Consider the following 26,582-nt stretch of genomic DNA (forward strand, 5'->3'; position numbering starts at 1 on the left):
GCACGGCTGGGACTATCGCAGCCCCGCTTCCCGCCTGCGCAGCGCGGGGCAGGGTGACCAGCCAGGAAAAAGGCCTGACGGGGTGGGGCGTAATAGGCGCCCATATAAGACAAAGCCCCAAATATCAGCCTCTATAAAAAGCGACAATTCTACCTTACCCACCCCACGCCGCTGCTCGGAGCCCCTCGCTATCCCGCGCCCGGCCGGGCGAGTGACAGGGGCCAGCAGACACGGCCACGGCGCCGAACTACCCTGCCCCAGCCAACTGCCTAACGGTCCGGTCCTGCCGCCGCCTATGTCACTTGTTACCCAGCCCTGGAGGCCCCCGGATATTAGGGACGGGCGCCGCTATTTAAGCATTTACGATCTTGTTAAATATTCGTCGGACGAAGGGGGAACGGGGACTATCACTGGGTGGCCGGGCTGTCATCAATCCCAGCGGCCATTCAGCTGCGGCGGGGGCGGAGCCGGCGAGGCACCGCCACTCTCTATGAAGGGGGAGCGTCACAGCCACGTTCCGCGACTGGAGAGCGGTGCGGCAGCGGGCAGGGCGCGGCAGCGATGGGGAACACTGTTGCTCGCGAGGACTTTGAGTGGGTTTACACGGACCAGCCCCACGCCGATCGCCGGAAGGAAATCCTAGGTGCGCGAGGGGCTGGGTTGCCCTGCAGGCGGCGCTTCTGTTTCCCCAGCCGGGTCCCTGTCAGGGCCGGGGGCTCTGCCCGTTCGGCAGCAGGGAGCCGGCGGCCTTCTCGCCGTATCCGCTGGCAGCCTGACGGGGGTGGGGGTGGGGAGGAGGAGCGGTACCGCCTGGCAGGGAACAGCTCTGTCCGCGGGAAGTGGCGTTTGTGGAGGCCGCGTGGGTGTCTTCCCCCTCCCCTCCCCTCCCCCCCCCCTAGCTGCGAGAGGGCCCGTTTCGGGGCTCGCCGGCGAGCCTTGTAAAATGGCTGCCGAGGCGAGAGGGGAGCCGGCGGGGGAGATGGACAAACGGGCCGGCCCCTCGAGCCAGGGTCGGAGGCCGAGCTCTTGAGGCACCGCGAAGGGCCCACCCCATCCATGGCCCACGCGACGCTGCTTCTCCCTGCGCACGGGCGGCAGCGCGGTTACGCTCGGCGCTTCCCCTCTGCCTGGGGAGGGTTGAGGGGCGAGACGCCTAGCTCGGCGGCCCGAGAACAGAGCCCCGGAATGAGGCGTTTCTGGACTGTCCAGAGGCAGATCTGCCCTCCGGGCGCGGGGAGGCTCCCCAGCCTACGAGTCACTTCGCGTGGCCGGGGCGAGGGGGGTTGTCATGTGGGTCAGACACTGGCCGAGCTGTCACGTCTCCCTCAAGTCAACTCCCTGCGGTTGATGGCCCCTGTCTATCTAACACACGCCGGAGGGAGGGTGGTTTCCAGAAACGTCTCAAGAATATTTATCACTAAAATTGCCTGGGGAGCAGGAGAGAGGCTCTGGAAGGGGAGCGAGTTTTGTATTCTGATTTTACTGGGAGAAGAGCCGTTTGAGATGGAAATCGTGGAGGAGGCTGCGTTTTCTTTGTGTACTGCGTAGTATAGTCATTATGTGAGTAGTTAGGAAACCGATAGCACTCCTGGGGTAGTAGGAAAAGAGATGGTGACAGTACTACACTATTGCCAAAACCAAGTTTATGCCCTGCTCGAGGAAGGGTGCATGGCGTACTTAGGGAAAGTCCACGGGAGACTTAAATAGATTTCTGACTTTCAGCTTTTACTGGATGAACTCGTCAGTGCCTTTTTATTGGTGTGTTTTATCAGTTAACACCAGCAATGAGCACGTGTATCTGAGTGCTTATCTAGACAGAACAGTAATGTAAACTACTGGGGTCAGACGTTTAAAGTGCACTAGGTGGTGTGGTCTGGGTGTGTTTGTTCATAAGGACCCTGCTGGTGTGCACTAAACGTTCCCTTGTACTGTTCATGTAGTGATGTTTGAAGCAGGGCTGCATTATAGTGCACAAGGGTGTGTGTGTGTGTGTGTGTGTGTGTGTGTGTGTGTGTGTGTGTGTGTGTGTGTGTGTGTGTGTGTGTGTGTGTGTGTGTGTGTGTGTGTGTGTGTGTGTGTGTGTGTGTGTGTGTGTGTGTGTGTGTAAAAAAAGAGAGCCTGACCTTTTGGCGTGGAGGGGGGGAATGCCAAGCCCTGGAATAAGCATTACATGGTGGGTTTACTTCTAACTGATGAGATGGGTGGGGATTGTTCTCATTTTCCTAAGACTGGTTGCTTTTAAACATTAGTGAGCATGAAACCCCTGATGTGTGCAAAATAAATACTTGACCTAAATTAAATGTAGTTTACACCTCTACACAATCGACTCCTTCCACATCACTCTTGGAATGAGGATAATTTTTATTAGTTGAGGCTGTCTATTCTGGGAAGATAATACTAAGTCTTGAGAATTGCATCAGATTTTTTGACCACATTGTCTCCTCTCCCATGATTACATAGGCTGTTAGCCTTCTGCAGTTTGGATTTTGTTACAGCCTCCCAAGCCATCTTCCCTGTTCAGGTATACCTATGGTACAAGCTGTTTTAGACTCTGAACGGAAATATTTAATATCTGGCAACAGTGATAAATCTTAGCATTTTACCCTCCCCAGTACTTGTAAAAAGTAGTAGTCCTGTGGCACCCTAGCAACTAACATATATAAATAAAGTATCATGATCTTTTGTGGGCAAAATCCACCTCAGATGACCTTGGGTTTTGCCCAGTAAAGCTCATGATTCGTTCATATGTGTGTGTACACAATAATTATAGTGAGACCTCAATTTTAGTCTGAGGTGCCACAGGACTAACTTTTTTTTTTTTAATTTACAGACTAACGGGACTACCTCTCTGAGACTTTTAAAAATGCTTCTTGTATTCTGTCTTGAAGGGATAGTAATATACCTAGCAGTGCTTTCAGATAGAGATGTGAGTGACTAGTTGACTATCTGATAAGCAGATGCTTATTGGGTAGTTGACTAGTTTCCCCCTCCCCTCCCACTGGCTGTCTCTCAGAAAGCGGCAGACCCCAGATGGCCCAGGCTGCATGCAGCGTTTCAAAAGGGCAGTGCCGCGTGGAGCCTGGGATGAGTTGGATACTATCCAGCTGACCCCAGGCTCCATTTGAAATGCTGCATGGGACCTGTGGACTTAAGTGCCAAGCTGGCCCTGTGCTCCCTACAGTGCTTTCGCCTTTGAACCACAGGGCTGTTGCTACACTTCAGAGGCAGAAGTGCCTGCATCGACTAGTCAACGCAAATTGCATTGGCTCTTCGATTAGTCAAATAATCAAAACTTTACATCACTACTTTCAGAAGCTTAATTTATGAAGTAGAAATGACAATTCATAAAAAGCTGAATTTTTGTGTCTGCACAAGATCAGTGTGCAGTTGTCTTTAATTTTTTTATCCCTAAAAAGGTATATTTGTCTCTCTGGATGTATGATTAATTTTAAATCTGTAATACACTGTTGAAGTACATGCAAGTATTAATAATCTTTGGGTTTCTAGATGAAAATAAGTGCCCCTAAATTACAGTAGCACTTCTCCATCTTGCTCAATCAGGCATGCTCACATGCCTACAGCATTCTACTAACAACTTACAACATGTACATGCACACTACTAATGTACTTGAATTGCCAAAAATGTAAGAAGACTGAGTTGAGAGAACTCATATTTCTTAATAGAATTCACTTTGGAGTAGTAGTAAGATCTTGTTTCTGTAGCTGAGAACTTTGGCTCTACTAAAGTTTACTTGTAACATTTCTTTCATTTTAACTATTTTTATTTTCTCCATCACAGCTAAACATCCAGAGATAAAAGCATTAATGAAGCCAGATTACAACTTGATCTGGGTGGTTATATTGATGGTTCTTGCACAGTTGATTGCATTTTATTTAGTTAAAGACTTGGACTGGAAATGGGTTATGTTCTGGGCTTATATTTTTGGCAGCTGCATCAGTCACTCAATGACTCTGGCTATTCATGAGATCTCTCACAATAGTGCATTTGGCAACTGCAGAGCTATGTGGAATCGGTGGTTTGGAATATTTGCCAATTTCCCTATTGGCCTCCCATACTCCATATCCTTCAAGAGATATCACATGGATCATCATCGCTATCTAGGAGGTGATGGAATTGATGTGGACATTCCTACTGACTTTGAAGGGTGGTTTTTCTGTACTCCTTTTAGGAAGTTCATATGGATTGTTCTTCAGCCCTTTTTCTATGCTATTCGACCTCTCTGCATCAATCCCAAACCAATTTCTCAAATGGAAATCATCAACTTGTTGGCTCAGATCTCATTTGATGTTGTAATGTATTACTACTTGGGAATTAAATCAGTTTTCTACATGCTTGCAGGATCAGTACTTGGATTAGGCTTGCACCCAATTTCGGGACACTTCATAGCTGAACATTATATGTTCTTAAAGGGACATGAGACTTACTCCTATTATGGGCCACTTAATTTGCTCACTTTTAATGTTGGCTATCACAATGAACATCATGATTTTCCCAATATTCCTGGCAAGAACCTTCCACTGGTAAGTACCCTTTCAAGAGTATATAAAGCTGATGGTAAACTGGCACTTGTATCTGTGGCTTTTAGTTTTGGTCGAAGTTGGACACTGTAGACTTAAAACTATATGAAATAATTGTCTAGTATCATAGTGCTCTATGCTATGTTACTTCTAACTGCAAGGCTGGATGGGGGAGGACAGTCCTGTTCTTTCCTATTTGCCTGCTGGGTAGTACTTGACAGCATTTTGCATACTGCATTAGTTTCACTCAAAGTAGTACACCTTTGGTTCCTTTGAGTTTCCCATGCAGCAGTAGAAGTGAAGTGTAAGTTAGAATACGACTACAAAAATGGGTGGGGGGGCAAGACTGAAACAACATTAAAAAAAAAAAAACAAAAAAAAACCAGCCCTGCATTTTAATTTGACCATTTCTTAAAAAAAAGTTTTCTATTAACAAGCAAAAACAACTTGTTTACCTCGGGTTAACATTTGGGAACCTTTCAAATTCTTGAACCTCTTACGACCAACACATTAAGTGTGTGGTGGTGGTTTTTTTTTTTTTTTAAATTTGCATGATGCTGACTTCACATTGCCACAAATGCAGCACTCTGGAGCTACTCTGAAAATTCTCCAGTTGAGGTGGCCAAACTAGTAGTTAGTATTTATTGCCATTGTTTTTGTCAACTCTAGAGATATAAAATCCTGGTTAACCAGTTAAGTATTCGGCTAACTCACTAAGCAGGATCCAGGCTGGGAACAGCACTCTGTCCATGGCAGGTGTGGAGCTGCTGCAGCCCTCCCTGGATACCAGTTAAGCAGTTATCAGAACCATTAAGCATCACCTTTTTAGGATGTTGCTTATCTGTTAACCTTTCACATCCCTAGTCAGCACCAGTTCCACACATGGAGATAAAATTACAGCTGTTTAGCAAGGCTTAATTCCTATGTTCTACAATAGAATCTGAGAAATCCTTCATGTAATCATCATAGGTAAATCTGTCTTCAATCTTGTTACACAATTTCTTTAGTATTTTACATTCCTATAAGCCAGTTGCAACTTTAATATTGCTGCATTTTCAGCTGCATGACATAAATCCCTTTGGAATACTTAATGCAAATCGCTCTCTAGTACAGCCTTTCCTCGCGTTCCGAACGAGTTATGGACTAAACACTTGGCCATAACTTGAAATGTTGGTAACTCGGACCCCATTGAGTTACAAACACAACCCATGCTTACGAACAGCATAGTCGCAATGTAACTCGGAGACTACCTTTATGACCTCTCAATGGGAGTTTTGGTCGTAAATGTGACTGGTCTCCTTCCTATCCTGAGTATATAACTTTTGGGCCAGCGTTCCTTTTAATTTTTCACACTCCTGAGTGGAATGAATTGTATGTGCAACACCATGGTCTCCCCACCTAGGAGCCAGACCTGCTGTGCTGGCAGTTTTCCTGCTAGCTCTGGCCAGGGTAGAAAGGCCTCTCTCACTGATTGGCCCCAGCACAGAACTCTAGTTTGAGGATTTAAAGGCCTTCTCTGTAATCTGGCCTTGGGCATTAAAACAGTTTTGCAAGTCTGCCTATAATAGGTATTAAAACATTCATCACATTGGATGGATAAAATTAGCATTTTAAAAACAGGGTTATTAAAATCCATTTAATTTTTAAGTTTGAAACTCACAACATAAGGCCTACATTTATGACTCAATTTTATTTTTGTCCTCTTAGGTGAAAAAAATTGCAGCTGAATACTATGATAATCTTCCACAATATAACTCCTGGATCAAAGTGCTGTATGACTTTGTGATGGATGATACACTCAGCCCTTACTCACGCATGAAAAGGAAGTTAAAGGGTGATGTGAAACAGGAATAAACTTCTGCTAACCAAAAGACTGCAAAGCAAAATATTTCAGATCATCAGCTAGTTGGTATAAGGAATTCCTGTGAGAGTATATCTTGAATTATTAAAATTCTGACATACAGGAATGCATTGATCTATCCTAATAGACCACTTAGAACCTTCAACTAGTGGTAGTCTAACAGTCCCTGGCTTCTTTGGTTTAACTAATACAAAACATGACTATGCTCAATGTATATGTGTAATAGTTCTAAACAGTTTGTTGTCTAATACTTTTCACAGCTGTTCATAAACCTTGTACTCAGGCACCTGTTTCTGGCTTTGCTGGTTTAGACCTATGAAAGGTCCTTCAAACTTACTTGCACTTCTGGCTCGTCCACTTCTGCCCACTCAAAGCTCGTAACTTAGTCTTTTATAGTATTAAAGTTCATACTTGATCAAATTAATTCTAACATGATTAACTTAAATCTTGTTTCATTAAATGTGGCTTCAACCTACTTGGATTAGTGAAAAGCATTATTTAGGCACTTCAGTCCTAACTGAGGCTCTAGTATGAACCTTGTTTGCACCTAAAATCATTCAGGGCACAAGTTCCTAGTTGCTTAAGTTTCTGGCTGTGGGCCTGTGCACTGCTTTCTTAAGCCCCAAACTGAATCACAAAGCAGAGGAAAAAGGGTTTTTGTTTACTTATGGGCAGGCCCTACTCCAGTAGATGGAAAGAGCCTGATTCTTGCTGGTAGTGATAGTGCAATCTGTCATTCACTTCCCTCAGCCCTATTACTACAAAAGACACTTAGGTTCCTAAGTTCCCTCAAGGCAGTTGACTCCCATTTGTGAATTGCTAAACTGAGGCACCTCGCTGGAGTCAGGTGTCTCTCTGTGGGAGGAGTAGGGTTATCTTGACAGCATCTGCCCCTGGTTATCTTAGGCACTCCTGGCCTAGTATGCTGGGTTTTTTTGTAGATTGTATTCTAAGATGCCTATCTCTTCCCCATTTGTTGTGTAGATAGCCTGCAGGCCTAACTCAGTTTTGGCAATTGCAGTCCTGTGATTGTCCAAGCCATCTGATAGTAGGTGCTATGATGCTCAGCACTGCAATACCAAAGTCCCTTCATGGATCCCATTCTTAATGATCACTATCACCTGTTCCATCTTGAAAGTGAATATAATTACTTCAAGTAGTTAACAAATCTGAGGTAGATGGCTAGGTGCCTCCTGCACAGGGCACTACAGCTGCAGCCATAAGCTATTGTAGCCAATTTGATGGTCACTGATACACAATAAATTGGGTAGTTAAAATGAATTAAAAGTCAAAATTCCAGGAAGGGGGCCCTGTAAACTTCCAGTGTGTTATCCACCCTCAAAGAATCCTTTTTACTTCACTGTCTCTAAAAATGCAGATGTCTTGAAAATGTAGTCCTTATCTGGATTTGGTTAACTCATATCAAAGTTTAATTTTATAGCCCCCATACAACAGTTTTGGGTATTTATAAAGTATTAATTTCTGTTTGGGACCTATGACAAAATAGCTGGTATACTGTACCATGTAACTAACTAGTTACATTTTTCAACTGCTTCCTTCATATAAATATAATTGAAGATCAGTACTTAAATACATGCTTTTATGTAACACTGGAAAACTGGCTTTTGTACTGGGGTGCCTTGTTACTAAACTAGCTTTCAGTGGATTAAAATGCAATGTTTTTATCCAAAGCTTAAGTATAGCTTAACCTCCCTAATTACTTTTATAAAGGCTAGAAATATGAAGCAAGTTGAAATGTAAGGATTGCTTTTAATTAACTTTTGGAAGCAGATGGGCAACTAACTAGAAATCTAGCACTTGTATTTTGGGCAGTGAAATTGTCAGCTAATATTGTTGTTTTTTAAGCAATATTAATGTTGGCTAATGGTGGTTCAATGCTTTTCTGCTTGCCATTAATGAAAACTTTCTTAAAAGGGGGAGATGAAGCACATTCCATTATCTAAACTCTTCTGTACTGAGAAGGCTCTCCTGTGCCTGGATGGGGGACTGAACATCTTCATTAAAACCTTCCAGTAGATGAGAAAAGATCTTCTGCTGCTTCTTTGAATAGTGTCTCTGTATCTGCTCCACTATAGCTGTGCTTGAGTCCTTGATCTTCTGATCAGAGGACTTTGGTAGCAGTATCTGTGGGGACTACACACATGCTGTGTCTCCTCATGTTACACCACAAGGTCAATCAGCACAAGCTAAGGATGTGAAATTGCAGTTAATCATATAATTGACACAATTTGTATTTACTACACAATTAATCGATAAGGACCGCTCTGCAGAGCCATAGCAGGGGTAGCTCCAGGAGCCGGCTTGAGCTGCAACTGAGCACACCTGTATTGTGAAGTTCTGCATTTTAAATGTAGTAAGTCACCAGGTTCTTCCTACATTTAAAATGCAGAGGCACAGCGCCTTGTGCAGTAACTACTGTTCAAGATGTTTCCTAGTGGGCACTCTACAACCTATCCCCCCTCTCCTCCACTGCACTCTAGTCAATGAGGACTACTAGGCTAGTAAAGAAGGAACTGAGGGGAATTAACCCATGTGTGCTGTCTAACCTCATGCAGATTCCTATTTACATGTAAGGCCAAAACAATTGACTTGTCTTTCTCCGCAGAGCTTTTAAGATGTCAAAGCACTTTTGCCATTGTCCTCAAGCCAGATGTCCTACTTTTATGTAGGAACAGTCTAGTATTTGCCGGTCACCTTTCAGCCCCCAGTTACCTTGATTTCAGCGGTGATGTAATTTGTAAAGTACTTTGGAAGATGGGGGGGGGGGGGAAGGGGGAGCCTGCAAATGCAAAATATTGCCTTGCAGCCACTACATTTTTTTTTCCTTCTGCAAGTGCTTATCTACATGTCTTCCACTTCCATGTGTGTGCATACATCTCACGCACCTAAGATCACAATCTTCTGACCAGCACTATCCAGTGCATCCATACCTTTGCCCTGTTCATCCCCTATGGAGGGCATACAGGTTTCCGCACCCACCCACCCATAGCAAAAAATTGGAACAGAGCTGTAGCACTGTGTTCAGAACCTGTCTTTTTTTAACAGTTTTTATCTGTACTTACTCTCTTATTTTCAGTTTAGATGAACTTTTTTCCAGTTATTTGTTTAGCAGGTGTTTGGCTTGTGGGTGACCAAAAATCCCATAGGCTAAACAACATTAAGTAGTTCACGCCTTCTGTACTGGGTATTCAGAATGTTTGTTGTGAGTTGGTGAAAGGCATGGCACTGAGCAATATTGTTTTCTAAACAAGAGCTTTTCCTCGTGAAGGTTTAAGCTTTTCTTTCCGATAAACCAGTGAGACTACTCAGACCTGGGCAAACAAGCTGTTTCTGCCTTCCAGCAGTCATTTAAAAATGGCCCAGCAAGGACTGGTTCTTTGGTAAATGTCAGGGCTCCTGTTTCTCATCAAAACACTTCTCTGCTGCTGCTATTATGCAAGTGAACAGGGGGGCCTGATGCATACTGGTTGGTTTTGCTCTGCAGTTCATTGGGTAGGAACTCCAAAAAAGTTTTTGGTCAGCAAAACAGCTAGGCTGTGTCTAGACTGCATCCCTTTTTCGTAAAAGGGATGCAAATTAGACCTATCGCAATTGCAAATGAAGCGGGGCTGCTGCTTTTTTCCGGCTCGGAGCTTTGCTGGAAAAAAAGCACCAGCCTAGATGCAGATCTCTTGGAAAATAAAGCCTTTTCTGAAAGATCCCTTATTTTAAGAGGGATAAGGGATCTTTTGAAAAAGGCTTTATTTATTTTCTGAAAGATCCACGTCTAGACTGGCACTTTTTTCTGGCAAAGCAAGAAGCCAGCTAGCTGGGGCAGTAGGTTGCAGGAGGAGGAGGGGTGCTCCCAGCCCTGCTTCCTCCAGGCTGCTGTGCCTTGCAGCCAGGCAGATTAGAGGGGTTGGCTGGGAATGTGCCCCTCCAGGATTGCCCCAGCCCTGAGTCCCCTCCTTCACCACCACCATTTTGGGGGCAGGGGGGCCCTGCAGCTGCACATACTGGTTGATTTTCCTGTTTCCTGAGACTAGGGAGTGAGGGGAAATTGCTGAGCCTGCTGGGTTCCTTCTCTGCCCTTCCCCGGGACAGCTGGGAGCCAAAGGAATGCAAGAGGCTCTGCACTTTCCCTTCACTCCCTAGTTGCAGAAAGCAGGAAAAGCAACTCACATGGACCCCATTATGTGCAGCTGTAGCTTCCCCCCTGCCCCCCGCTGCACTTATCCTGCCCTAAGCCCCCTGTTGGGAATCCTTCACCCTCATATGCTCCGGCTTTGAACTCACACTCCCAGCCCCCTGCCTTCTCTCCTGCACCCCCACTCACACCTCTGCCCTGATTTCCCCCCCCCATACTTAAATTTCTTACAGGTACTGTATTGTAAGCCCTCACCTTAAGGCCCCCCCTCAAGGGGGACAGGTTGTGGTAAGACAGTATCTAAGAAATTTATTTTCATGCCTCATGGAATCTATGGCACTGGTGTGTAGCATTGGTATCAGGGCCATCCCTGGGGCAATCACCTCTCTGCCGCCACTCCACCTCTTTCAAGTTCTGCCCCTGCTCTGTCCCCTCTTGCCCTCATTGGTTGGGGCTCAGCAGCAGGGTCTGGGTGTTGGGAGAGTGGGACTTGGTGGGTGGGAGTCTGTGTGCAGCTATCTGGGGAATAGTGGCATGGAGCCCTGGATATGAGAGTGCAGGGGGTGAGGCTCATCAGGGTGAGGAGTCAGGTAGTGGGGGAGGGGGAAGGTCCTGAGGCAGAGGGTTGATGTAGGAGGGCTGCAAAGCAGAGGTTGAGGTTCAGTGGGATGGAGGGCTTGGAGGGGTTCTGGATGAACAGGGGGGCTTGGAAGGGATTTCTGGTTATGGGAGGTCCAGAGGTGTGGGAGATGGTGGAACAGCTCTCCCCACAGTACAGAGTGATTGTAGTAGGAAATGGGAGGCTGTGGCGCATCATTCATCTGGGGGAGGTTTCTGGCATGGGTCTGACACAACCCCAGCCAATGCTTGCAGGGGAAGAGGCAGTCCTGTGCTCTCCAGCCCACCTGGGACTAGCAGCCGATCCTAGCTCAGGGCAACCTGTGGCCCAGCTGGGCACATGTGCCCAATTGGGTTCTATACGTGGCCCATGAGACAGTTGGTTTACTGTTGCCCATTCACAGGGTTCCCAGATTCTGCTGGCTTTTGGCTGCTTAGTTTTTTTCCTTTTACTATTACAAAAATGCCACAAAGTAAGGCACATGAAGTGGGGTGCATGCTGACTGCACACAACATTGTGAGAGCCAGGTGTCCCCTCTGCATCCAATTAAAGACTTGCTACGGTTCATTGAGCGCATCCCACAAATTCTTGGTACGTTAAGTGTATTTAGCTAAACTACCCTATTCCAGGAGACCGTCTTGATTACGACAGTCTTGCGGCCCACTGAGGTGAAGGAGGGCCGCTCGTTCACTAGCTTAGGTTGCCCGTTGCTGGGGTGTCTCCAGCCCTGCAGTGATTTACCTCACTGCCAACTGCTCCAGGTGCCTGGGCTGTTAAGGAGGGGTACATGACTGCTTTTGCACCAGCCCTGTTAGAAAGCCATTTTGCTGCAGGGAAGCAAATTCTCCACACACGCAGTGGCACAAAATCCCCCCCAGGGATAATGTGATTGCTACTACTAGTCTTTTGTAGAGGTATTGCCATCTGCTCATCACCCGGGGAGAGCGGCTCTGCAGTCTCTACATAGGTTCCAACCACTCACCTCCTTTCGTAGTTTCAGAGGGGTAGCTGTGTTAGTCTGTAACTGAAGAAAAATACACCCTACCCACCTTCCTTGCTGGCACAGAATCTGCCACCACCTGAGGGAATTGAGGGCCAGCTGGCCATTTTCTGCTCCTTTTGCCCTGAGAAGCGAGGGTATGCAGGATGCAGATATGGCCCTAATAGACATTGCTGGCCAAGGACTATCACATGTGCTGTATATACACCTGGAGTGTCATACATACGGACGCCACATCTCAAAGAGCCACAATTAGGGTAAGATAAATAATTCCTCTCTCTTTAATTATGTGATGTCTCCACTCAAGTTATTTGTCTACCTTGGAAGTGGAAAACATGCTCTAGTTTATTTAGACAATTTAGAAAAGTGTTTTTTTCATATGTCATTTGCTACCTTTGTGGTCAAGGATTTGGCTGGAATGAGTGAGCAGAGAGAAGAGGAAGACAATGGGATGGAAAAGGACCTGGGTGGAGTATGGGAAGGGCCACAGGCTGGGGATCTTGCCTCCCTAAGTAGCAGCTTCACCCACCACTCATAACCTTCATTCTCTAGTCCAGGGGTGTCCAAACTTTTTTCAAAGAGGGCCAGATTTGATGAAGTGAACATGCGTGAGGGCCGACCATTTTGCCTGACATTCTTTGAACCATTAAAATTAAATGCAAATTAACTATTTTATGCAAAGTTTATTGCAAACGGCATACTTTTCATTTCATCACATGGATGACAAATCTAAACAGGTGTTAAATCAGTCTGCCTTTCATATCTGAAGGCCAGATGAAAAAAAAAAATCCAGGAAGCTGAAATATATGTCAGGAACATTGTAAAGTACATTACATAGTATTGGTAATAAAGGTTGTCTGTCAACTTTTAAGTTAAAAAAATATGAACAGGAACATAACACCAAGTATACATGTTGTGTCCAAATATATTTATAACTGATTTAGACCAACTGACATTAACTGAGATTTTACAATGTATTCATCTCAATACATATGGATTCGTTGGGGGCCATAAAAGATAGATTTGCCAAATTACCTGGGGGGCCGTATTAAACCGGAACACGGGCTGCAATTGGCCCGCGGGCCGGTCTTTGGACATGCCTGCTCTAGTCTAATGGTTGGGATACTTGCCTGGGTTCTTCAAGTCCCCCCACTGCCTATTCAGCTGGGTTCCTGCCTCCTAGGTGACTGTCCCCGGTGGTGGGCCATCCTTGTCCAAACCCTCCTCTCCTTCCAAAGAGGCTGTTCTCTTGGGCTGGGAAGGGGATTTGGCCAGGGATCGCTCACCAGTGATGCTCCCAGGAGGTGGGAGCGCCCAGTTCACACCACCCAAAGGAGCAGGGGAGTGCCCTGGGGTCTGCATCCTGATCATGTTGGACAAGAGTGAGTGGGGGGGGGGGGTTACTGCCCAGCAGCAGTTCTTCTTTAATGGAAAGATCAAGAGGGACAGTAATCAGCCACTTGATCAGCTATCAGGGCTACACTCACCCATACACCAGAGGCCCCCACATGGCAGAGCAGGGATTTGATCCAGGGGCACCCTAACCCCCCATACCACAGAGGGCTTCAGAAGCTTGCTCTGCCCCAGTTAATAGCGCTTGTCGTCAATAGATCACACTGCCATTCATTTTTCAACGAGCAGTGCAGGGATTTGAGCCAGCACCACCTTGCATAGGGAGCAGGTACTCCAAGCACAGCACTAGTCGCAAGTAGCCCAAGTCTCCTTGTGACCAGAAGGGGCTGAAGGAGTCCCTACCCCCAGGCCAGCACTTAGGCCATTCATCTGAGACATAAGAGCTCAGTGTTTAAATCCCTTCTCAGGGAGTATAAAGGGGATTTGAAACAGGACATGCACTGTTCAAGAGGCAAGCATCCACGCCCTTGGGCTACAGGGAGATTCACGGAAGTGTGGCTCAATAACTTTGATTATTTAATGACCGTGCCCCACCCTCAAAAGGATCAGAGAGGGAGTCAGCAAGTGGAAATACCTCCTAGTCTAGCTCTTAGGCAAGTCACTTGATAAACGATCAACAAGCAAGACAGGGATGTGAACCAACACATAAGCTCCCACCTGTTGGGCACTCACCCAATCAGTAAGCGACACAGGGCTGTTTACTGGGGCTTTGGCCCGATGAATATGTACTGAAAGTGGAGCAGCTTCAGCAGATAAGCGCAAAGGAGGCCCCCCTGCCCAATTAAATAACGCCTAGTCCAGCATTTAGGACATTTGCTTGAGAGGTAAGAGATGAAGGGTCAAATCACTTCTCAGGAAGGGGAAATTAGACCCCCCCCAAACTAACATGTACTAAGGGTCACAAGGCTGCTTGCTAATCTTATGACTGTCATGAATATGGAATGAAAGTGGAACAACTACAGCAAAACAGGATGAGGCCCAGCCAAAGGAGACCACCTCTTAGTCCAGCAGTCAGATGTTCACTTCAGAGACAGCTGTACAAGTTCCTTCACTGGCAGCTGAGAAAGGCGTTGAACCCACATCACCAGGTAAGCACCCAGACTGCTAAACTGCAAAGGGATTCAACAATTAATTGCACCTTGCCTAACTGCTGCTTAACAATGGCAAAGCCTCAAGACTTTAGGAGGCAAACCCATAGCCTGTCCCTTACAGCTCTGACTGGGGACTCACACATGAGAGCATGCAGAGCCCTATTCAAATATCTTCTCTTCAGATAGGGAGAAGGAAATTGAACCAGCTTCTACGGCTCCCAAGTACCAACCTCTGCTTGCAATCCCTGGCCAGGAACCGCTTAGGTGTTTGGTGGGGCATTCAACGGTACCTCACAAGAAATTATTTTGGCACCTGAGGTAAGAGGGGGAAGGAGGCTGAGGGCTACTTTGTAACCTTTAGCCTAGTGGTTAGGGGCCTCACCCTGTCACCAGGGGGCAGAGGGGAGCCCAGACAAAGAGGGGTTATACTAGAGCTCTGTAAATTGTGTGGAACAGTGAATAAGGACATTATTTGCCCCTTCACGTAACACTAGAGTCAGGGTGACCTGAAGACATGACTAGGCAGCAGCTTTAAACCAAATCAAAAGCGTCCCTCTTCAATCTTTTGCCTTTGAAGCATCTGGCATCGGCCACTGTTGGAAGATGGGTAACTGGGCCTGCAGGATCTTTGGTCTGACCCAGACTGGCCATTCGTACCATCTTAATTCCCCCGTTGCCTCATGAGAAGGGAGCTGAAGAGGGCTCACCTGCCACATAGGTGAATGTCCTAATCATTGGGTCACAGGCTACAGTGATGAGGGCTCCCAGAGTGTTGAAACTGTTCCATTTTAATCAACTAGTACTGGGGTGAGGCGGTGCAAGAGGCTCCCTCTCTAGGCCAGGGGCGGGGGCTTTTCTGGTGTGTTAGGGGAGCTGCTGGGTCAAGTCCCCTTTCTGCCCCCTGAAAAGGGGCTGGTGTAAGAGGGATGTGCTGCAGCCCAGGTACGTGCCTGAGCTATACAGCTAGCTGTGGTGATGGAGGCCAGGGACCCCTTGGCTACATCTACACTGGCCCCTTCTTCGGAAGGGACATGCTAATTTTGAACTTGGGAATAGGGAAATCCGCGGGGGATTTAAATATCCCCGCGGGATTTAAATAAACATGGCCACTGCTTTTTTTCCAGCTTGGGGAAAAGCCGGAAAAAAAGTGTCTAGACTGGCGCGATCCTCCGGAATAAAGCCCTTTTCCGGAGGATCTCTTATTCCTACTTCAAAGTTCCACTCCGGGCCAAACCAGGGAAACTTTTCTGCTCCCTCCCGGCCCTGGAGCCCTTAAAGGGGCACAGTCTGGCTACAGTGCCCGTGCCAGTTGCAAGCCTGCCAGCACCCAGCCAGCACACCCTGCACCTGGCACGGCATGAGCCAGCCACCCGCTACCACCCAGCCCTCCACCTCTTCCCAGGACCAAGCTGGCGGCTCCCAGGAGCCTGCCCAGGGCAGCAAGAGGCGGGCGCCCGCCTGGTCTAGTGCGGAGATTGTGGACCTCATCGAGGTTTGGGGGGAGGCCTCCAATGTCCACGACCTCCGCACTAGGCACAGGAATGTGGCTGTCTAGGGCAGGATAGCTGCCAGCCTGGCCACCAAAGGCCACATGCGAACCCAGAAGCAGGTTTGCATGAAAATCAAATTGGTCCAGTGAGACCCCCCGACCCTGAGCCCTGAGCTTAGAACATAAGAACATAAGAATGACCGTACTGGGTCAGACCAAAGGTCCATCTAGCCCAGTAGCCTGTTTGCCAACAGCAGCCAGCACCAGGTACCCCAGAGGGGATGGACCGAAGACAATGACCAAGCCATTTGTCTCGTGCCATCCATCTCCAGCCTTCCACAAATAGAGGCCAGGGACACCATTCCTACCCCCTGGTTAATAGCACTCCATGGACCCAACCTCCATTAATTTATCTAACTTTTCTTTAAACTCTGTTATAGTTCTAGCCTTCATAGCCTCATGTGGCAAGGAGTTCCACAGGCTGACTATGTGCTGTGTGAAGAAGAACGGTTGCTTTTAAACCTGCTGTCCATTCATTTCATGTGGTGTCCTTCTATTATGGGAACTAATGAACTTTTCTTATTCACCCTCTCCACACCACTCATGATTTTATAGACCTCTATCATATCCCCCCTCAGTCTCCTCTTTTCTAAGCTGAAAAGTCCCAGTCTCTTTAGCCTCTCTTCATATGGGACCTGTTCCAAACCCCTAATCATTGTAGTTGTCCTTTTCTGAACCCGTTCCAATGCCAAAATATCTTTTTTGAGGTGAGGAGACCACATCTGTACACAGTACTGAAGATATGGCGTACCATAGTTTGATACTTCCCCTCCTCCTTCTTCCCCTGGCTTCCCCCTTCCAGCTCCCTCCTCCCAGGTTTTCCCCTCCCCCTTCCCACCCTCTCTCTTCCCCTATCCCACCTCCTTTTCCCAGTCTCCCCTGAGGTTAATCTCCCCCCCCTCCAGTTTTGTTAAATAAAGAGAGTTTCTATTTTTGAACGTACATATCCTTTATTTTTTACATCAGGAAGGGGGGCTAGGGAGGGGTAAATGGAAGGAGGTGAGGGAGGAATGGGGCATGAGCCTCCACTGGGGAGGACTGGGGTGGCTCTGCAGGCTCCTCGGGGTGGAAACTCTCCTGCAGGGCCTCCTGGATCCTGACAGTCCCCCAATTGACCCCCCCCAGATGGCAGCCTGTGGCAAGTGCAGCCAGGCTGATGGCCGAGTGCTGTGATGTGCCAAGTGTGGGCACTCATGGCACTCCAAGACTGTCCCTCATCGAGGTAGACAAGCAAGCGGGGAACCCTGAGAACTGTCTGTCCAGGGTGGAGGTCGGGTCCCTTTAAGCACAGCCCTTGGCACTCAAGTCCTAACCTGATGCCCTGCCGGCACTGGTTCCGGCCAGCCTTAACTTCGGTTCAGAGTCCACTCAATGTGGACATGCTATTTCGAATTAGCAAAATGCTAATTCGAATTAGTTTTTAGGTCTAGATGCACTAATTTGAATTAACTAATTCAAATTAAGTTAGTTCGAATTAATGCTGTAGTGTAGACTGCTCACTGCTTGCCCCTTTCTCTAGATCATTTATGAATAAGTTGAATAGGATTTGTCTTAGGACTGACCCTTGGGGAACACCACTAGTTACCCTCTCCATTTTGAAAATTTACCATTTATTCCTACCCTTCGTTTCCTGTCTTTTAACCAGTTCTCAGTCCATGAAAGGATCTTCCCTCTTTTCCCATGACAACCTAATTTTCACAAGAGCTTTTGGTGAGGGACCTTGTCAAAGGCTTTCTGGAAATCTAAGTATACTATATCTACTGGATCCCTCTTGTCCGCATGTTTGTTCACCCCTTGAAAGAACTCTAATAGATTAGTAAGACATGATTTCCCTTTACAGAAACCATGTTGACTTTTGCCCAACAAATGATGTTCTTCAACGTGTCTGACAATTTTATTCTTTACTGTTGTTTCAACTAATTTGCCCGGTACTGATGTTAGACTTACTGGTCTGTAATTGCCAGGGTCGCCTCTAGAGCCCTTTTTAAATATTGGCATTATGTGAGCGGTCTTCCAGTCCTTGTGTATAGAAGTTGATTTAAAGGATAGATTACAAGTATTTTAATTTGTTCCAAAGCCTTCTCTAATGACACTTCAATCTGGGACAGTTCCTCGATTCATCACCCACCAAGGACGGTGCAGGTTTGGGAATCTCCACAACACCCTCAGCAGTGAAGACTGAAGCAAAGAAATCATTTAGTCTCTCCTCAATGGCTTTATCTTCCTTGATTGCTCCTTTTGTATCTTGATCATCCACAGGCCCCACTGTTTTTTTTAGCAGGTTTCCTGCTTCTAATTTACTTAAAATCATTTTGCTATTACTTTGAGTTTTTAGCTAGCTGTTCCTCAAAATCTTTTTTTGGCTTTTCTTACTACATTTTTACACTTAATTTGGTAGTGTTTCTGTTCCTTTCTATTTACCTCACTAGGATTGGACTTCCACTTTTTAAAGGTTGCCTTTTTATCTCTCACTGCTTCTTTTACATGGTTAAGCCAAGCCACAGTGGTTCTTTTTTAATTTGGGGTGTACATTTTTTGGGGGTATACATACTTACTATGTTTTTTAATTTGGGGTATACATTTAAGTTGGGCCTCTATTACGGTGTCTCTGAAACATTTCCATGCAGCTTGCAGGGATTTTACTCTAGTCACTGTACCTTTTAATTTCTGTTTAACTAACCTCCTCATTTTTGTGTAATTCCCCTTTTTGAAATTAAATGCCAGAGGAGCACTATAGGAGTTTCTGTAACCCATGTATGCTTCTACAATGGTTTACTTTATTTATAGCTGAAACTAACCCACTAGACTTGGCTTGTTTATAGCTGTGGAATTATAATTATAGATATTCTGACATGAAAAACGACTCCTCCTCATGCTGATTTTAATCAACGATAGTTATATTTTTGGAGCTATGTGGTGCTGCATCCCTCTCTTGTGAAATGTATATTGACTCATTCTACCTGGGCTGTGGCCAACATAAATTGCAAATTACAACATGTGTTGATCTCAGGGCTAGGAAAGCCAATTATATAAGCTTGATCAGTCACTCAAATCCTATGTGCGTGGCAGGAGTAAAAGAAATCACAAGTACACATTTCTTCCTGGCTCTAGTGTAACTTTGAATTTTTTTAGGGCCTGAAATATTTATATGGCATCCAGCACCACGGAATCTGTATCTTGTAGTTGAAGCAAAAATTTGTCTCATACGTCCTTGCCTCTATGTAATTTCAAATTTTCAGATGAACAGGTTTGTCTTTTCTTTCAACTTGAAATAAAAGTTTTGGAATTTTTTTTCTTCTTGGGTGTGGTACATTTCCAAAGTTGAATGTAACTATTCCTACTTTAATGTATGTTAGTTCTTAAATGGTTACTTTTGATTTTTATAGGACTAGAAGATTTACCCAGTGTTTCATGAGCCTGAACTAATTTTTTTTCCCATTTCAATAATTGCTCTGAATAGTGCTGGATTAAGGCCTTAAGATGCTGTCAAGTTTAAGAGGCCCCATAATATTACCAAAAAATGAAATGTATTTATTTTTTTAATTCATAGGCCCCTCAAAATCTGAGGCCCTAAGATGTAGTTTATTTAGCTTGTGTGTAAATCCAGCATTGGCTCTGGGGTGAGGATGGTGATAAGGAGTTCTGTATGCAGGCTACCCCCTCTCTCAATACAGCAGTTTGTGGCTGCTGCAGCTCCAACAGGCACATCCAGGTTCATCTGCCCTCTGTGCTCCCCAGCCAGAATGAGGAATGCAACTAATTGCACTTTCCTCTGGCTCCCTGATGAAAGGGAACAGCCAGCAATGTTCCAATATGAATCAGGGGAGGTGGGACACCCTCAGCCCACCCTTTCACCTGTGTAGTGATTCTCTTTTCTGTATGGTTTTATGAGAAGCAATCCCATTCCAGGCACATCCCATTTTTCTGGCACAACCAAGCCCTTACCTTATTTTAAGTTATAAGAGGAAACTGTATACCGAATTTAGTGGTCCTAGCTCTTACTGTTTAGGAGTTCTTGAACAGACAGATTGACGAACTCTCTCAAATATATAATAGATGACTACATGCATCTGATGAAGTGGGTCTTTGCCCACGAAAGCTTATGCTCCTACACTTCAGTTAGTCTATAAGGTGCCACAGGACTCCTTGCTGCTTTTGCAGATTCAGACTAACACAGCTACCCCTCGGATAGAGGATACATTGTTTATTGTGAAAATTAATGAAACTTAAGTCACCTCCAGAGTTTTTGCATTCTTTCAATTTACAGACAAAAAGTGAAGTGGGTAGTTTCATTAATACTTCCGTAGCCAACACTCATGCATTTTCTTTGCAAGCAATACTCTGCAACTACTCATCTCAAGCAATCAACTCTTTTCCATAATACTGTAACTAGCTGCTTCAATGCTGCCTAGGTTACACTGACAGAGCAAATACTATTTCCTGTGCAGACAGCTGGGAGCTTAAGGGCATTCTGACTTTCAAATAGAGCACTACTGCTCAATTCAGCCACTCTTTCCTTACAAGTTATCCCCTCTCCCTTTTTGCTCTTCCTGAGATGATTGTGGAACCAGAACACCACATAATTTGCTATCAAGCTTATGAGATGTTTAATAAAATCAGGTTTACAGTTTTTCTTTAGGAAATATTTACTGTTTTAGGATTCAGTATTTTGTTAATTATCAAAAAAGCATTCCTGTGAGCCAGTGCATGCATTTCCCTTGCCATACATCTGATTTAGCAGCAATAACGGCGCAGAGAGGAGGAGAGCATTTGTAAAAGGAGGGACATTGTTCAAGGACACTAACTGGAAAGATGTTTGCTTAAAATATTTCCCCCAGCATGTCGTCTCCCTTTTAAAAATAGAGATTTTTCTGAAAGAAGTAGAGATCAGTTTTGTTATATAAAAATCATTATCCTTTTGGTTTTCAATAATCCCTTAGTCAGTTTATTAGAGAGAGTAATTTAAAAAAAAAAAATCATACCTGAGAGGAAGTTCATCTGTTTTACCAACAGAAGTTGGTCCCAAAAAGAATATAAAACAACAAATGGTCATGCAGCACATTACATACTAAGAAAAAATGTAGACAGTATTAGATTTCGTGGGCACTACCCACTTCTTCAGATGAATGGAGCAAGGGGTCCAGAGGTACAAATTGGCAGAAAAGGCGGAGAGAAAGAGAAAAAAAATCTTGTCCACCAGAGTGTCTGTGAGGGGAAGTGAGGGGCCAAATTCAAACAGTTTCGACAGAGCCCCGGCAGCCAGGATATTTTTGTTAAGCAAAACAAACAAACAAACAAACAACCCACCTCACACAAGAGTCACAACCCCTTTGAATCCCTAGTGTGTGACCCAAAAACGCGCAGGCGGTAAACGCTAATGTGAAATGATCCTGAATTAAATCATGAAATAAAAGTAAAATTTGTATTGTGGTAGAGAAAAAGAAAATAAAAAACAAATGTCTGAAAAAACAAAAATAAGGGAGATAGGAGGCGCAACTTGATTTGTTGAAAAACAGGAAGTTGCTTTAGATCTGTGGTCTCCAACCTTTTTACACCCAAGATCACTTTTTAAATGACAGAACAAGCCAAGACCTACCACCTCACCCCTTCTTTGAAGCCCTGCCCTCTATTCTCCTCCTCTCCATCACTTGTTATTCCCAACCCCTATACTGCTGCTTTTTTTCCCCTCACTTCTTCTGTAGGAAGAAGTTTTTCCAACATTTGGCCTGTCTAGACTGGACCAAATGTCAGAAAAACCCTTCTTTTGGAAGCCCCCTTATTCCTCATGGAAAGAGGAATATTGGGGTGACCGAAAGATCATGTTTGCTCTCCCACTAAAAGAAGTGGAAGAACAAACACATCCCTGGATGCAGAAGAGTTTTTCTGGGATATCTCCAGAATCCTGAAAAACTCCTGCAGTCTAGCTGTACCCTCGCTGGGTTGAGACAGGATGTGTAGGCTCTGGGGTGGGAACGAGGGATTTGGGTGTGAGAAAGGGTGAGAGGTGCAAGCTCTGGGAGGAAATCTGGATGCAGGAGGAGGTGGACAAGGGAACGCTGGCTCAGGGAGGGGGCTCCAGGCTTGGCAGTGTTGGGGTCAGATGTACTAAGCAAGCTGCAGACTTCTGGATGTGAGGGTTTAGGAATTTGGGTTGGGGTATGTGAGGGGCTCAGGGTTCCAGTGTATGATAAGCTCAGATGTAGGGTCTGGGGGAAGGGGGAGTGCAGGAGTGCTATGATGCTGTGGCCAGATGGGGGCTTGGCCCCAACGGGGGGTTTGTTGGCCAGGCTTCATTTTTAAATAAAATACTACGTCAAACACAAAAAGTTTCAGCATTGCCTTTATTTCTGAGAAGGGCAGGGAACCTGTTTTGAGTCAGGGGTCACTGACCCACAGAAAATTCAGTTGGGGCCATACAAGGGAGCTGCAAAAAAACCCTCCTCCAACCCCCCCCCCCAAAAGCTTCACTAATGTGGCCCCCACTGTGTTGGTGGGAGCAGGGGACATAGTACTGGGGACAGGGTGCCAGTGGGGACAGATTTCTGCAGCTGGGGAGAGGGAACAGGGGGCTGGGAGGGAAGAGGGAACAGGGGGCCGGGAGGGCAGGGGACAGGATGCCAGTGGGGACAGGTTTCTGAGGCTGGAGAGTGGGGAGAGGGAACAGGAGGGGAGTGGGGACAGAGTCCCCTGAACCTACCTCCTCCCAGGATTCCCCCCCTCCCGAGGGAAGCTGGCCAAAACCCCTCCCGCGCCTGCCCCAGGGCCAAACCCTCCTCCCACAGCGCAGACAAAACCCTTCCTGCTGCCGCCCGTGCCCTAGGGCCAAACCTCCCTCCTGCGGCGCAGACAAAACCCCTCCCGCAGTCCCACCCCTGCCCCAGGGGCCGGGGCCTAACTCCCCTCATGTGGCGGGGCCAATCCCCCGCTCGCATCCGCCCCGGCCCTGGGGCCAAACCCCCCTCCCACGGCACAGTCAAAATCCCTGCACTCGACTCACCCCTCGAGTAGTGCGGTCACGGTGCAGGGAAGCCGCCGGTGCCACGCTCCTCCTCCAGGGGCGACACCCCCTCCACAGCGCGCCCGGCACGCTACAGAGCTGTGGGAGGGGAGCAGCCAGCGCACTTCCGGAATCCCCAGAAGTGGTGCAAAGCTGCTTCAGGAAGGACTTCTGTCCACCCTGTGGGAAGCCAGCACTACGCTGGTAGGCAGTGATACTTCTCGGGGGTAGGGAGAAAATGGGGAATGAGGGTTGGGGGGGGGGGGTCCCGAACGCTTGCAATCGGCTGGTCGAGGCCTTGTAATTGACTGATCGAGGCCTCGTGATTGACCAGTTGATCACAATCGACAGGCTGGGGGACCGTGGGGGCACGGGGCCCGATTTGGGGGAATAGGTTGAATCGGCCTAAGGCTGGCCCTGGTCTTTCTAATACCCTGGACCAACAGGGCTACAACACTGCAAACCATGATAATGTGCATAAATAAAAGGGCATTAAACCTGAATGCACACAGTCCTTCAGAAGCGAAGTGGCTGGTTGTAGTTTAATCTTCCCTTAATTTAGCACATGCAAACAGGCAATATGCCACATGGACACTGCTACATCACAGTGAAAGTCCTGGTGTAGGGTCCTGGCCTTTCACATCCTGGCATGCTGCACAGTAATGTACTGTGTAGACAAACCCATACCTATGTTAGCTTCACACCGTTAGTTAATTTATCTCAACTTTTCTGTGTACCCCAGTGTAGACAATCCCAACTATAGTAGATACTCAAACAAGTGCTCCCTCTTATACTTGTTTCAACTTCATCCTACAGGAAGGAAAACTATAAGCCTCTGTTTCCATACAAAGCAATCAGCTTTCTGGATTACAGCTTCACTGCAGGAGCATGGCAAATAGCATAGCTCAGCATGGAAAATAAAGCCTGATAAAACAGCTCTTATCTCCTTGGAGTGTTTAAAACCCAAATATTGCAGCACCAAGAACCCAACCTGATTATAAGGAAAAATGGAACTGACTACACTGATTTAATGTGCAAGCTAATGAATGTGAAAAAGACCAAAAGCTTTTTAAAAAGTTTGTTTTAATAAGCCACAGTCCTCTCAAAAACATTCTGTAAACTCCTATAGGACATTCTTTAAATGATACACATTTCTGAGAAAACTTGAAATAATTTCAGCTGAGATATCTTGCTATAGGCCCATGTTATAGCAATGAGGAAATTCTACCTCAGAGGATGTGTCAGAACATGTTAAATTAAGTTACTCAAAATCATTAACAGAGATGGTAACAGTAAGGCACAGCATCTTCCACCTTTTGCATCTATTTCTGATGTCACAAGTTCTCCTCATTAAGATCTACATGAACTCATCTTATAACAGCATTTAAGACAGTAAAATTGCTCTTTTAATGTGAGGCCCTCCCCATACACATTGTAGCAGGAGGCTGCAAATTTCCATTTTTTAATCCTTTGTACAAACCTTTAAAATTAACTGTCTTTAGGTCTGAGAAGTTCCTTTTAATGCAAGGAAGGTTCTCAAGGGTTCTCGGTTATGATGGCAACACCCATCAAAACAGATTGGCCTCAAATTTGTGAAGGGCGGATTGTCTTAGCCATTGTCAGAGTGATAATTAAAACATGGCAGATATCTTCAGGTGCAGCACCTATTAAAAGTCTAATGAAACCATGGTCAACTTCTGTTCCAGCTGTGTTTGAGGAGATGCACTTTTAAGAGATCAGACTCTGCCACCATGAGCTTCTTCAACAAATCAAAATGATGGTCTCTCAGGAGTTGGCCAACTCATCTGCTCAGTGACTGACGCAGCTCTTCATACATGGCTTGATCCTAATGATGCCAAGTTAGGTGAGGAAAAGGAAAAAGAAAAAACACTTCAGCCCAGCAAGAATGCACACAATGTTTAAAGGGGACACAGTTTCTATTAGGAAAACTAAACAGAAATGACCTCTGTGCCTGGTGGCTAATATGTGGCCCAAATATTTACAAAAGAAAAAACAATTGGAGACAATTTTATGGGATTTGCTTAAGACAAGTCACCAACAACCTGTAATTATTAACAGAAGACTTTGTGCTGGCAGATTTATGGTATTACACACTGCCATGCATGTCTGAGACCCTGCCTATGGACAGAAGTTGGACTATACATTTAAGGTGTGATTTTAAACCAATTTAATTAAACTGTGTGCTAAGCCACATGCAGATAGTATCTTATTCTGTTTCAGAGCAATTTATGTTGGTTTGGTTTATGCTGGGGATGGGCCCACCGGATAGCCCCTGTCAGTGGTGTGCCTAGCTGTCCTCCTCCCCCAGGTTACATACTAGCTTTCTGCCACAGCCAAACTTCCACCCCAGGATCGGGGCTGGCAACAGCCCCACAGCTGGGAAGGCAATTTTGGTGCCCCACCCAAGCCTCCTCCCCAGGAGTGGGCCTGGCAGTAGCCCCTGCTGGTCCTGCTCCTGGGGAGACTTTGCAATGAACTCTACAGTATAAAGCTTAAACAAGAGCCCACAGCACATATAACTGCTATGATTTTTAGCGATTACAAGCGTACATTTTTAACTGAATTTTTACATCCCTAATTTAAAACCAAAATAAACCAATCCGAAATAGAAATGAAGGAGACCATCCACACAAGGTTTTGCCCTAGTTTAACTAAATCTGATTTAAATCACGGCTTCAACTAATTCAACTGTTATTAACTTTTCCACAGACTTCTCTTATTCCTGGTCTTCTTCAGCAAGACTGCACAGGATGACATTGATGCAGCCAATATCTATATTATTTGCCAAATCAGACTTGTCTGGCTGAAAAGGAGCAGTAGCTGGAAGAGGAATGAAGGTTTAAAGTCCACTTTTGCACACCAAAACACACTCAGCCACCTGAGATCTGGTGCCCTAAAATGCGAAAATACAGCAGTTGTTTTACTGAATTATGTAACTCCAATGCTCCAAAATAATCCCATTCTAGGTCTTTACAGCTAACAAGTAGGCAATTGTCCTTCATGCTGCTAGGTCAAATACATTCTTCTCCAACCACTCGAATTCTTGCCTTTGGATAACACTTCTCAGAGCTTCTGTGGCACAGGAAGTGTTTAGATAAGAGCAGCACAAAGCCCAGCACAAAATTTCCTCTTCCCTGAATTGCTTGTGCTAACCCATTCCCCACACTAAAAGGAAAGGGAGTATCACCTCCTGATACGTCTTTTCAGAGGATTTGTTGTCTAGCAGCACATATGAACTTCAGGAAGGAAGTTGTAAGATTTCTATACACCCAGGCTAGAAACAGAGAACTTTTAAAATTAGCATTCCCATCTGCAATAGATTTCCCAGTTTCCTGCTGCAAGAAT

At 45.8% G+C, this 26,582-nt stretch overlaps 2 protein-coding genes across 3 annotated transcripts in view; one reads left to right on the forward strand and one right to left on the reverse strand.

The window, feature by feature from the left end:
- Positions 1 to 472: 472 nt before the first annotated feature.
- DEGS1 (delta 4-desaturase, sphingolipid 1) lies at positions 473 to 6,535 on the forward strand. Of its 2 annotated transcripts, none has more exons than XM_006133418.5 (3): positions 473 to 643; positions 3,800 to 4,542; positions 6,247 to 6,535. In XM_006133418.5, the coding sequence occupies exons 1-3, from the start codon at positions 562 to 564 to the stop codon at positions 6,391 to 6,393; spliced, it is 972 nt and encodes a 323-aa protein (XP_006133480.2). In that variant the 5' UTR covers positions 473 to 561; the 3' UTR covers positions 6,394 to 6,535. The 2 variants fall into 2 exon arrangements, with proteins under 2 accessions (XP_006133480.2, XP_006133482.2); XM_006133420.5 differs by lacking the exon at positions 473 to 643 and adding an exon at positions 894 to 1,560.
- Positions 6,536 to 24,281: 17,746 nt separating this feature from the next.
- Positions 24,282 to 26,582, reverse strand: part of NVL (nuclear VCP like) — an 84,136-nt gene continuing 81,835 nt past the window's right edge. Inside the window, exon 23 of the mRNA XM_006133417.5 lies at positions 24,282 to 25,062. Coding sequence (XP_006133479.3) covers positions 25,018 to 25,062 — 45 coding nt within the window. The 3' untranslated portion in view covers positions 24,282 to 25,017. The remainder of the gene's footprint in view (positions 25,063 to 26,582) is intronic.

This window comes from Pelodiscus sinensis, chromosome 3 (genome assembly GCF_052426305.1).
Source record: "Pelodiscus sinensis isolate ZL-2025 chromosome 3, ASM5242630v1, whole genome shotgun sequence".
Lineage (NCBI taxonomy): Eukaryota > Metazoa > Chordata > Testudines > Trionychidae > Pelodiscus > Pelodiscus sinensis.

Coding starts and splice junctions, on each gene's coding strand:
- DEGS1 (XM_006133418.5), top strand. CDS start 562: ATGGGGAACACTGTTGCTCGCGAGGACTTTGAGTGGGTTTACACGGAC. Junction 644..3,799: donor TCGCCGGAAGGAAATCCTAG/GTGCGCGAGGGG, acceptor TCTCCATCACAG/CTAAACATCCAGAGATAAAA. Junction 4,543..6,246: donor CTGGCAAGAACCTTCCACTG/GTAAGTACCCTT, acceptor TTGTCCTCTTAG/GTGAAAAAAATTGCAGCTGA.